General features: G+C 45.7%; 1 protein-coding gene across 5 annotated transcripts in view; it reads right to left on the reverse strand.

Annotated features, from left to right (window-relative positions):
• LOC125716937 (netrin-G1) overlaps positions 1-13,842 on the reverse strand; it is a 74,800-nt gene that overhangs the window by 3,630 nt on the left and 57,328 nt on the right. For 2 of the 5 annotated variants that reach the window (XM_048989799.1, XM_048989796.1), the window contains exons 5-7: positions 12,172-12,198; positions 6,594-6,761; positions 3,927-4,061 (exon numbers count right to left, since the gene is read on the reverse strand). In XM_048989799.1, the coding sequence (XP_048845756.1) occupies positions 3,927-4,061; positions 6,594-6,761; positions 12,172-12,198 (330 nt within the window). Of the gene's footprint in view, positions 1-3,926; positions 4,062-6,593; positions 6,762-9,499; positions 9,545-12,171; positions 12,199-13,842 lie in introns of all 5 variants that reach the window. The other 3 variants (XM_048989800.1, XM_048989801.1, XM_048989802.1) reach the window with 3 other exon arrangements.

Genomic DNA, 13,842 nt, shown 5'->3' on the forward strand with positions numbered 1-13,842 from the left:
GCCAGCCAGACGCTACCCAGCAGGCCCTGTGTACATGGCGGACATTGGTGCTCAGGTACCGGACTGTACTCGGTGTGCTGCTGTACGCGTCCAGCCTGCGTGTTCGGGGTTCCAGGGGCCACACCTCAGGGGTCTTTTCAGAGACCTACTTCAAAGCCAGCAAACCACATGGTCCAGCTCCCTCATAAATATCATGACTGAGCTCTTTCATTTAAATGAACTGCTTACATTCCCTTTAATTCTTCAGTTGTGTTACATAATATAATAATGATTAAAGATCGTTAGAACGGTTCCTCTGTCCTTTAAGGGTTATGCCCCTTAAAATTAATAATACAGCTTCGTTTTTAATTAACTTCCGACTTATTTAGTGGCCTTAGGCTCCTGTATGGACTGATTAGGATTTCAGAAAATTCACTTTAAATGAATTAATATTGTTTTCTTATGACTGATCACATAAAAGCGAAGTATTAGCACAAATGCATGTTACAAATGTGGAATTCTTTCGTTCTGCAAAAGCTGCATAAAATTTATAGTCCTGTGCTGTGTGATTTCAGATTTGCAATGTGTTCAGATATAATCTCAATTTAGGCTAATTAATAATTAAGCCTCATTAAGATCCCAGCTGGACTAAAGGCCAGCGGACGATATGCAGGGGGCACCAGACATATAATGTCTGAGTTGCGTATCTTCAGAGGCCACTCAGAAGTATTTCCTGGGGTGTAGACAGCGGGGAAAACCACAGGAAATGAGTCGATCCAGCAAAAGGCATCGCGCTGGGCTGACAGGACCTGATTGGTCAGGACCCTGCATCCAATCGACAATGAGTTTGAGACAGAAGACATTGTGATAGAGACTCTGACAGATGCTGCTGTCCGTCGTGACCCCGTTTTAGGTGTTGCGTATCGTCATGGAGACTAACTCCCTACTTTCCTATCTGACTAGCAATGGCAAAGGTGGTGGTACCAGAGTCGGAGTGGATTTAGTGTTTTTGGTTCTCAGTCAATAGGGTTGTCCGTCTCCACGAGATTTGGTCAATATTAGCAATATCGACAACAACCGTTTATTTACAGCTGCTGGGTGCAACAGGGCACATCACAGCATCTCAGCCACTCGGCAACTTACCCTTCATAACCGCCATCCCCCCCCCACGGCCCCCGCAACCCAACCAAGAAATAAAATCCCCACGTATAACGTTGCGCTTTCAGAAAACATCGCGCAATTAGCAGCTTCACAATAGCATTAAGTCTCCGTCGACTGAATACAGTAGGAGAGAGCCAACATCGATCTGGCGTCCGCCAGTTATGGGCCATTTAAATGCCCCGGACACAAACAAACAACCAAACGGGGGCCTGGATATGAAAATGGAACCTGCGGGATGTTTAAGTTCTTCTTAATTGTATAAATAAACCCAATTACTCAGAGAAGCGCAGCCCCAGGGGACTCTGTAATTACGGAACTGTATGATGGGCAAATGCAAGGGCATAGCTTGCGGTGTCCCTGCCCCTTACACAAAGACATAATATGATTTATGCTTGGCAAAATGCTTAAAAACAAATAGATGTCATATACAATAATTTCATTATTGTTAGTACCATTTGAAACTGTCTGTGTACATTGAAAATATGTACAAATAAATGGTAATGATATTTTATTAGATTAGATAAACATGGTTAGCTTGGGTTCTGCTGACTGCTCCTTAGATAGATAGATAGATAGATAGATAGATAGATAGATAGATAAGGGAAATTATGGATTATAAAATAAATGTAATGTCATGCGGTCACTTGAAATTACGTTACCTATCCCTGACACAATGAATGCCACGATCCCCAAAAGTCCAGCGACAGCAATGGCATTTCGGAGAAGAGATGCAGGCCTAAAACGAGCCATTTATCCTCCTGACTCCCAAATCAGCTATCCCTGCATATGTAAACAGACCGGGCGATGAAAAATGATTGCGGGATTTATTGCGTTTACCTTATTTGTCGGGAACAATATTTGAGGAGGCACGCAAAGAAAATGATTATTTGACGTGCGATTTCGAGTTTTAATTGCATATTTCAATCTGCATACAGATGAAATCCCCCCGCTCCATATCATCGTCGGAGGTACAGAAGTCTATGCAATACTTCCCTTTTTTCCTCTGCCGGCATGCGCGACGCGATGGGAAACCGGGCTTAAAAAATCTGGCGCAGCGAGAGGTGTCACTTAGCAAAACAAACGCGATCCATAAAAACGCGGCTTTCGGTGATGCATGGCTCCCCCTGATCGATGAGCCTCTCGCAAGCTGTACTTTGACATTTCATTAACAGCTGCCGTCGGTGTGAACGCGCCTTTTCTTGGTGCGCGTGTTTTTCCTCCTCTGCGACAGCATTTTAAAATTAAAGCGCACCTTTGCACTTCTGATTGTTGTTTGCATCATATAAATTCCAACGCTATTCGTTGCATTTCTGTATCTATTACAGTCTAGTAATATTTTTATTTATATGTTTTATATATTTATATATGTGTGTGTGTGTGATTTTGAAATAGCTTTTATATATTTTTAAGCACCCCGGGGGGAAGTAACATGGGATCATGCTGTTTTCGCCTCTTTCCCGGCTCATGGTGCTCCGCGCACCTGTTCCGCGGCCGCGCCGCCGCTCCTATCGATTCAGGTCGCCCGCCCCGCGCCTATTTACCTTTAATAACTCGCCATAAACACGCCAGTCTGAGCGACAGGCGCTCACTGGAGGTAAAAGCCGCCTTTGTCTCGCAGCCCCTCACTGCGGCCGCCTTGCCTCGGGCCTCTTTTCAAACCCCACGCGGCGTTTTCCTTTCAGGTCGGGCCAAATGCACTGGGTAGGGGGGGGGGCAGGGGTGGTCAGCCCTGCCGGGTCGCTTCAGGTTTTGGCTTAGTTGAAGCCAACTGGGTGTATTTTTTTTATTAAATATTTTTATGCATCAGAGGATGGGGGCGCTGAGTTTAAAAACAGTTGAGGGATAATTATGTGGGTCCCCTCTATGGCTGTCTCCCCCCCCCACCTTCCGTCTGAACTAGCTCAGTTTGGGGCCACACCAGCAATGACTAGGCTTTCTATGATTCACAACCGTCTTGAAATACTAGGCGAGACAGGACCCATCAGAGCCGCGACGTTTCTCCTGTAATGAAGACATGGGTATGGTGTGATGTGGAGCGCCTCCTGCTGGACACCGCGTGTGCTCCTGAGATCCGCCCTAACCCTGCGACGATTAGCTTAACCTCCGTTTCCTGGCTCCCTCTCCTCCTCCTTCACTGATGTATTATATGGGTAAATTCTTGAGTGTCCCAATCTAGGCAAAGTAAACTAATTAGCCTGATTTTTAAATAATTCTACTCTCACCGTGCACCAGAAACCAACGGTGCGCTGCAGGGCGCTCGCTAAATAGGACAGCATTCGGTGTGCCTCGACTTTGGTGAGCTGTGGAATACATTATTGTCCTTTGAATTGCGAATCCCCCCCCCCCACACACACACACACACTGGGAGGGTCATCTAGCTTTGAGTATCATAAACATGGAGGAGGGGGAGGAGGACAGAGTACAAGGGGGATAAAGTAAGTGGACTCAGGGCTGCGTTAAGCAGTAGAATGGCAGGGTTTGGGAAGGAGGTGATGTGTATCCCTGGGGGTTAGGACTCCCATAATCGTTAGGTTGTTGGTTTAAATCCTGCTGTTGGCAGAGTGATGACATAGTTGGGCCCCTGAAAAAGGCCCTTAACTCTCTGTTACTCCAGAGAGTGTTTGACCCTGCGTACTCAGCAGTGCATTACTTCTGACAAAAGCATCTGCCAGATAAATATAATGCAGTGTAAGTAGGCATCTCTGTGATAGGAGGTCTGGCACGTTTCTGGTTGGCGGGGGGGGGAAGGCGGCAGGGTCACGCCCACGGCGCAGGCGTCTACTCACATTTACAGCCACCGCTCCACAAGTATCCGGGCAGACACTCCTGACACTTAGCGCCCGTCGCTCCTGCTTTACATTTACAAAATCCGGTGCTGTTACAGTGATCCCCGTCGGAGCCAAAGGGATTACAATTGCACTCTGCAGGAACAAGACACACGCACAAACACGCGCGTGCACGCATGCACACGCACGCATGCACGCACACACACACACACACACACACACACACACACGCAGCAGATCCTCATTTATCACCTTCACAGCTCCTGTTACTGTTATTAATGCTATTAAAGGAAATCTTCTGAATTCACAGAAACCCTGTTTTTTTTATTCTTGGCTGACTTGAAAAAAAAAGCATTTCTTTTTAAAAAAAAGTGAAGCTTTAAAGTGATGAGAATGTTCTTCGGGATGCTAGGAGTGAGATTAGCCTACGATGGATGGGAAACACATGGCAGAAATGTAAACGTTCTCCATTCTTGTTAACTGGAATCAAGCGGCCATGTTCCTGGCATGCGAGACACCGGTAAACCATAGTAACCAAATGTAATTTTAATCTGAACCTTAATAATAGTATGAGGCGCCATGTCCTTTTTATACACTGGCATTTAAAAATAGCCGCCCACGGGTGCATTTTATTTTCAAGAGGAAGCGAGCAATATTTTATGAATAAACTACAGTCGTAAATTTCTGGGATCTCTTAGCTAATATTGATGATGATAAAAACTCTTCAGAATTATGCCTGAGCGGTGGATGGATTCAGAATTCATTCTAATGGTTGCTGACAATGATGAACGATGCTGGTAACCAATCCGAGGGGTACTCTTAGGTTATTTAGATCATTTATATGAAATCGGTCACGAAAACCGATGCTCCTTTCAGCCTGCCCATTGATTCAGCCCATGGTGTTAATGCTTGCTATTCTTTTCTGTTTTAAATTGTTTTGTGCAGTGTGCTAAGGGGGTGGAGCTTCGAGGATGCTAAAAGTGCCCTCATGCCCCGCCTCTTTCTCTCTCCATGCATTTGATTGGTGAAGACAAGGCTCCGCCTCCACACATTCTGTGTTTATTCATGAATGGGAGTGAATAAGTCTGTTGTATGATTCTCCAGGATAAACTGAACTGTGCGCATGTGATCGAATCATTTCTCTCCGGCGCCCACTTGTATTTTCAAACACTAATCCAGACTATGCTCATTAAAGCCTATGTTAGCATTTCTGCCACCTTCTGTGTAATATACCTTTGGTCATTAACTGTAAGACTTTAGTATTATGGCTGAGGATGGGATTAGCAGTCTGGACACCTCGTTTACACTGGGTTACCAAGTTTGGAAACCTACCATTTTGCTGCCACATGTTCAACAAACATTGAAATGGACTTTGTCTCATTTAAAAAAAAAAAATTAAAAAATGCATGGAAAGTGAAACATGTTAATTACAGTTAACTTTGATCTGCAAAAATTTTTTAAAACGTGTTATTAAAGATTGCCCAGCAAAATTAGTTTAGCTGAAGACATTCATAGTGATAATTATAATGCCAAGATTAATTTTACACCACTCGCATCAATATTTGCATAAATGAATGAATAATGAGAATTTGGACAGAAAAATGTGCTAACTGCTCCATGAAAATGTAAGCGGGTGTGATGCTGGAAACCTTTTAGAGTAACACCTCCCTTCAGATAAAACCCGCCCCAAAAATAAAATCTGAATTTTGATTGGATGCTGTCAGATGTCAGTCACATTTCCGTCATGCTCCTCTTAGCAAGCATCTGCAGCATTTCAATGGCCTCGCTGGGATGAGAGCCTTGGTGTGTCCCCCCCCCCCCCCACCAAAGACTGAATTTCCCCTTGACAGAGAAAACAAACTGCCAGATATCTCTCTCCGGGTGACTTGCACTAGCTGACCCCGCCCTCCTGCTGTTGCTTGGCAACGAGGTGATGCCAATTCACCAAAGAGCGCTAGTAATTTAAACACCTCCAGGTGTTCGGACACGCCTGAGATACCCCCTTATCTTCCCATTCCTAACTCCTAATGGCCAGTTGCCGGGAGATCCTACCATTATTGTCACATTACTGTACACAGGGCCGGTCAATCCTATAGGTGACAGTCAGCCACCTTGGGTGACACATCAGGTTGGCTCGGTACTGACTGCACAATTAAGCTGATATAAACTACACAATTTAAAGTTTAATATTCTTACATCGAAACCCCGTTTACTTTCATTTGTTTGTTTTTTTGACATCTGTCTGGCTCTTACACCTCAACCATCCTCCACTTGCCTTATCTGGTCTGAGGCATGGGGGGGTTGGGGCTGTTAAAGTCCAAAATGTCTCCTAATGGGGAGTTTAGATATGTACTGTAAATTATACATAAATACATTTGTAGATCTGTGACTATAAGGCGTGTCGATTTCTTTTGTCATGTCATTTCTGTGAGGGGTGCTGATGCAGATGTACATATTTATTTAATTTTTTTACTTAATTTACTTTATTTTTCACTTTTTGCTTTTTTTTTTTATTTCGCTGGGGACGGAATGAAAATCACACACGGCCGATGTGCTTTGTGAAGTGAAAAAGGCAAAAGAAATGAAGAAAAACGTCAGAAATGGGCAATGGGGCATGAATGACTGATGGACACGAGAGTCAGTGTCGATCGCAGTGGCGAAACTGACCTACGCAAACATTCTCATCGTGCAGCTGTGCCGAGGCGTTTCTGTAGTAGCCGAGCTTGCACAACTGGCAGTGGTGCCCCCTAGTGCTGTGCTTACAGCTCACGCAAATGACTGTGTTTAGCAGCTCGATGTAACTGCACCGGTTGGAGTGGCCGTTGCATTCGCAGCCTTGCAAAGAAGAACAGACAGGCAGGTGGGATGTACAGTGTGCGAGGCAGAGGGGCGCAGTGCATGCGCAGCTGCAGTGGAGGCGCGTGGGGAGGGGTATGATGGGAGACTGCGTGAGCGGGCGGCACTGCGCTTCTGCAACATGACGATGGATGGAGCAAAAGCGATGTCAGACGACACAAAATGGGAACTACAACTATGCAGCATTTAACCGTGGCAGACATGACAGATTCATGGGAAATTCACTTGCAGGTTTCATCATGTATCACTGAATTTGATTGTAGGAGCTAGAACTTCTGTTAAAAAAAAAAGAAGAAGCTAAAATTAAACATCCGGTAGTGTATGAAAAGAATTTAAAGCCCAAACAGGTATATATTTTGGACACACTAACTGCAATATTGTGCTTTCTGTCTTTTCTAATTTGGAGTGTGTTTATTAAGAGCTCCCTCTACAGGTTGGAGTCTGCAATACACAAGAAAAATATCTCCGCACCGCAACAATGTAAAGTATCAAGCTAGGGGAGAGCACTCCCACGCAGATTCAGATTCTTTTCAGTCATTAGGGGTGGGGGAGGGTCGATCTTCAGTTAAGCATCTGTGATACTGACGACGCACACCTCACCCGAAACGTATAGGACACCCGACCGGCAGACGTCAAGTCACAATGTCAGAAGAATCTATCTTCTAGTAATGCCGTCTGTTACTGAGCATGCTAAGGTTTTACGGAAGAGGATAAAAATAGCGTTTAGCACCGCACCTGGTGAAAATCACACAGATCATAGATCATGATGAGGTCTCACCTGATCGACCTTTTAAACAAACAGCTGCCGAATTTGAAACGACCTTAAGATTTCACATATTAAGGTGTATTTAACCACTCTGCTCCTGGCAGAAAACCAAAGGCAGGTCGTCGAACCCTGATCCACCTATCAGATGCACCGGCAGCCCGACGTGTATCGCAGCATAAGATTTAATGTTAAAACCCACTGACTGTCATGCTGTCCTTGTCTGGCTAATGTACACCTCACTCCTAACACTTATTTTAAAAATTGTTTCACGGAAAGAAAACGGAACAAACTGTGAAAAATCAACCTGGTTGTAAATGTACTGCATATTTACATTTTCATGGGAATACAATAAATTCAGAAAATGTACATTTAAGACTGAATTTCACTATGTAGAACAGTAAACTTTATTTATAATGCATAATACTTTAATACCACTCCTGAAATGAGAAATGTTTATGCTACTATATATAAATACCAGACAAATACTAACAAAGTATTAATAAATTAGCTTTCAAAAACAGCAGAAATTGAAGTATTCAGGCAGGAAACACAGCTTGCAGGGCAGGAACTCTGGCCATGAGGAAGGTTAGGGTTAGGGCTGCGGCAGCTGGTACGGTCATGTGATGTCAGAGCCGAGGCATCATGTGACACGGCGAAGGCAGACGGAATCCGGAATCTAACCTCTCGTACCTTCAACTTTTTAAAGCAACTTGCCAAACTAATAAAGAAAGAAATAAGCTGACTGCGTGATAAGAGCAGCAAAGGTGCACATGTGCCGACCATATGTGGGAGGTAAGACCTGATCCTCGGAGCACAAGGTCTTAGACTGCCACCCTGCTGGGGGTCTTATGAAGCATCAGGCTGCGAGGCTCCAGTATGGGGGGAAAAAAACACGTGTATGCTGGGGAACAGAACTCTCCTCGCGTCCACGTTTGCCGTCACGTCGCATGTTTCATTTCGACCCTCGCAAAGAAACGGTGCCGTTTAAAGATACACTCCTAACTACCGGGTGTCGCGGGATGCGGTTCGGTTCCCCCCCCGCCCTGCGCGATCCCTCTCGTGTTGCCTTCTCCCCCATTTTTGTTAGTGTGTGTCCCCCGCTGGCGTGATTAAGACACTCTGGGCTGACAGCGAGTGGCCCAGTGAAGAATGAGGCCCAGTCACTGTGCTGTCGTCTGGCCGTGAACGACTCTCCCCCGGTCGCACTGCCCCACAGCCCCTCCGCGTGAAGCCTAGGGGGGATCGCATGCACCAGCTCAGCTGCCACCCCCTCTGGAAGACTCTGATGCCAGCAGTTTTGGGCTCCCATGCCAGCTGAGAGTTGCTGCTTAAGGGTTTTTTATTTTTTTTAACCCTCATAACAAGAAGTGAAGACATGCAGGCCAACTGCCAGATTGGGCTGCACTGCATGAATGCAACGTATTGGACCTGAGATTTAGTTTTCTCATTTTAACCAAAGCATCTCCTTGTCTAGCCTCCACCTGAAAGACTGACAACAAAACCGTCCAATAAGAAGCTGGCTAACTAAATATAGAGGGGACTCCTCAAACGTCATTCGTCGACATGTTCATCATCGGCAGCCCAGATCCTGAAGAACACTCGTGCTTACTAAGCCAGTGGCATGAACTACAGAGGAACCACTGACCCATTGCAGTGTTACATGTCTTTGTTGACACAACCAAATAAATTGTCATGAATTAGTGTCTCCTCCACCTGGTTCACGGTGGCCCATAGACAGTGCATGTTTTTGCTCCCTTCCAGCTCGCTGCCAGACAGTTCACATTTTTGCTGGGAGGTAGCAAAAACGTTGACTGACTGTGGGTCCCTGAGGACCAGATTGGGAGACACTGACCTAAATGGTTCTAATTCTATCATAATGCTGGTCTCCTTAATTATTATTATATAATTGTTACTGGTCTCATAATCATCTTACTCTAGTTGCAGAGCCTACCTTGGTTTCGGTTTGCCACCCCTAGAGATGACACATTCAGGTGAACTGCATGGAATCGGAAGAGATTGTGGGTTATTCAGAGCACAGAGGCTGACTGGGGGCGGGGTGGGCGGGGCAGGCTGGGATAGACACAGACATCTACACACATTCCTGGCTCGGCGGGGGGGGGGGGTCAGAATGCTCTCGCACATACATGTATGACTTGCAAGCCTAACAAAGACGAGCAACGTGGCCGAGGACCAGGAACGTGACGCATTGTATGTAACCAGGGTCCGTATCTTTATTTATTTCTGTGACCGACTCCTGTCGTCGGCGATTCTGGAGATGGCTACTTTCACCCAGGGGGGGGTCAGAACAAGCAGTTAGCTTAATTTTCTCATCATCGTTGATGATTATATGAGGTATCGGCTTGCAGGCCGTCGCTATGTGGCGTCACCTCATAATTACATACAATTTCTGCATTTCCGTGATGGAAATAGCGGGTGGTGGAGGCTGGGAATGGGGGGGGGGATCTCGGCGTTGTTGTTGGGCAAAGACGGCAGCGGGGGAACTTCAAAAACCCTCGCCCGCCCCCCCACTGCAAAAAGCAAACAAACAGGCAGAAGTACTAAATATTATTATCTGGTGTCTGCATGCTGCTCAGTGACCTGGGATTTTTATCTGAACAAAGAAGAATCTGAATAATTCTTCACAAGAGCATTAACGTGTAGGATGGCTGAATCGCTGTGGTATAAATTCTGACAGCAACCTATAGTGTGCGTGCGTGTGTATTGTGACAATATTCGAGCAACACTTGCTCTCTTCTTGACAGCCTCAGTGAAGTAAATTCTGTTTGAATAAACTGTGAAGAGTGTTTTAAAGATGTTTCCTGTGTAGTGTTTTTTAAAGGGTTTTAATCGCTGCCATTGTCGCATGATGTTACATAAGAATCACAGCCCTTAATGGGAACCTCTGTCTCTCGTTTTTATATTCAACAGCGGCTAAATTTAAATACGTCGGGAAGAGAAAAGACACGTCTTCGACACGTACAGGCTGCAGTCAAATGAAATGAGATTTAACTGGAGGCTTACAAGAAGATGTCTTTGTTTTGTAAGAACGTGTCATCTGAGCGCTGTTTATCCAACGCGATACCTGTACAGCCAACAGCGGCTTCGAGAGCCGCTGTTAATGAAGGCAACCTTAGCTCTGATAAACGTTAGCGGTCTTCTTCCACTAATTATTTTGCAAAGTACAAGCGAAGGAGAAGGGGCAGATTTTAATCACTTAATCAATAGCTCTCCAGTGGCGCAAGGAAACCTTGCAGTAAAAGATTTGCTTTCATCTGGTTTCGTTTATGGCTGGGCAACTTTGGGCATGAAATATATATCAAAATTCACTAGGAAAAAAAAAAGTGAATCAGTACTCACTTTTACAATATGAAAAGGTTAAATTATTTTCTGGAATAGTCTATTCAGGGTTATGAGACGTAACTTTGTTTCCTTTTTCTGAAATTGGCTCAGTCTGCTGTTCGGCACGTACAGGAGGAGATGTGGTGTGTCCCCCCCCACCCCCCAAACTGCCTTTTGGATTTGAGTCTGGAGGCGGAGGATTGATGCTGAAGTTGGCATCTGACTGTACCCCTGACCACGTGTCTTTTCCGTTCACACGAAATTCCAGCCCGGCACGGAGACTCCCCATTAAGGATGAAGATGTGATCATGGAGGACAAAGGATGATGTGACCGGCTAAGCGTGGTGGGGGGATGGGGGAGGGCAGTCTTTCGTCTTTGAGGGAGGGGCATGCAGAGCAGGGGGCGGAGCCGTGCAGCTCATGCTCGGGACGGAACGGCAGCAGAAAGGCCCATTCATGGAAATGCTCATTTCTGACACCTGGACTCAAGGCTTTTCCCACAATCCACCAGGAAGCAAAATGGCCGACTTGGCTCGCACTCAGTCTGGTTAGCAGTCGTCTTACTCTTTTGCCTGAATGATTGTCTAAATCCGTGTTTCTCAACCCGGTCTAAACAGTCCGTACTTCTGCTCCCTTCCAGCTCCCAACACAGCAGTATCAGGTATTTTGTGTTCTTGATTTAGCAGGGAGCTGGGAGAGAGCAAAAACGTGGACTGTCTGGGTGGGTCCCCAAGGAACAGATTGAGAAACATTGGTGTATATTATTGGGCTGGACCTAATTAATCAGGTATTGCATTAAAAATGGAGTAGCTTTGGGACAGTGGGCAGACCTCTATTTAATGCTCAGATGTCGTAATTGGTGGGTGAGGTTTTCCCACAGTCCCTGCAGATGATGCGTGAAATCGTTCAGCTGACCAGAAGCACCCCAGAGGTGAGGATTGTCAGACGATGACCGGCTATCAACTACCAGTCGAGCTGGGAATAATCTTTGAGGAGTTTTAAATGCCTCTCAGATGCCTCTAACACTGCGGCCGCTGCTTGTCGGTAGCTGTAGTTGTGCCTCTGTGTACCAAGGCAGTCGGGGCTCAGGAGAATCATATCGCCATTGACTGAGGCCCTTTTAAGTGCCCGTGACCTTTTGCTGCCGCTTATCATTTCCAGGTCATTTCAATTAGTCGGCGTGGGATAAGGAGATACAGCAGAAATGAACATTTCATGCCAGGTGGCCGAAGCACAGGGGGCTCATCTACTACGTTCGTATCGGGAATTCTTGTTTTTACTTACTAACAGGACCAAGGTTATTGGGAATACCTGGAAAGAAAGAGACAAAACACATTAAAAGACAGTCATGAACCGCTGCTTTCAGGAAGGAATACATACACACTGAAAATCGCATGTTTACCTGTGGTATAGAAGATAAAAATAGATTCTGAATTATCTTTGGTCTCCATTGCCTTCGATACAGATGATTACAACGAATGACGCAGCCCTGAGCATTTCCTGCAGGTGCTCTTCGATGTGAGCACTAAAGATTTGTCATCGGATGTAACAGTGTACCCAAACTCTCGCATCATAACACCCTCCAAACACCAAAGGCATGCGGAGAGATTTACGCATAAGATCCGGGACCCTCCCTGAATCCCCAGGAAGAACAGATGACGCCATGTGCCAAAATGGGCACCAAGCCGCGAGTGGAATCTGCCCAGGTGCGACGGGTCCAGGGTCGTCCTCTCTAGCAGCCCAGAGAAGGTTCATCACTATCGCTGCACCAGGGAGGCAGGCTATGCTCCAGTCTTCAGTTGATCCAGCCGTTTTAATGTTCAATGATGCAAGCAAATGCATCGAGAAACAGTTAAATGCTGTACAACTACTACTATCATCTGGGCATCCGCAGCTTCACAGAGGCTTAAGTCCCTCCTACTCCATTGACAGTACATAAACGTTTGACATTTCCTGTCTGGATGAGGTCAGTCCTCATAATGTGGTCAGTACCAAGGTCAACATGAAGAATAAGAAAAAAATCTGGAATAATAAGTCTGGCATATTTCAGAGCTTCGGTGTGTTTCCTTCCAAAACAAACCCTCCTTGTAGATATAAACTGGTATTTCTAGTAGAACTTATTCATTTGTGGTGACATGGATGCGTCTCGTCCAGAATGACAGGAATCACACAAATTGGCGGCAGTAAATTGAGGATATGGCCTGACTTCTCGCCGTGATCTTTCTTGTCTGTCGAATTCCGGCCTGGCCGCCCTGCTCTGGCCCCCTGGTGCTTTCAGGCTCCCCGCCCAGCAACAATCCCCCCCGACCGAACAGACGACTGACAGCGAGATCAATCTGGGGCCGGATCGCCTCTTAAGATGTCTGAGCTGTGTCAGAAAAATATTTTTGGTCATCCGTCCTGCCCTGTTGTGACACGGTGTTGTGACACGGTGTGACAGGCTCTGGGAGATATTATAAGGGCACTTTCGTCTTAACTGGGAGGAATCCTCCAGCGTTGTGCTTTGGAATCCCTCCCTGAGCCTCTACGCGTGCAACGTCCATCGCACTCAGTGTCCATGGGCGTTTAACTCTATTTTCCCAAATCTAAACATGCGGTTGGTTGAAATGCTCTAATTAGGTCACCCAGTTAGGACTCCATTCAGGCTCTGGACTCAAACCCTGTACTGAATACGCAGTTATGGAAGATGGATGATAAACACAATCCATTTGCTACACACATTTATTATCCGATTTATTGCCCCCCCTCCCCCAACATGACAGCCCCCACCCCAGCTGTAACACAATCCTGTACAGCATATAAAACAGATTATAGCACACTATGAATACCTATATCAGATTATGTCCATTACACGGACTCCTGCGTAATTTATATCACGGGGTGCATGACATAGCATTTTCTTATGAACTTGGCATTTACATTTATCTTATAATCCTTAATTTTCCTAATTTATAC

The sequence above is a fragment of the Brienomyrus brachyistius genome, chromosome 21, assembly GCF_023856365.1.
Source record: "Brienomyrus brachyistius isolate T26 chromosome 21, BBRACH_0.4, whole genome shotgun sequence".
In the NCBI taxonomy this organism is placed as follows: domain Eukaryota; kingdom Metazoa; phylum Chordata; class Actinopteri; order Osteoglossiformes; family Mormyridae; genus Brienomyrus; species Brienomyrus brachyistius.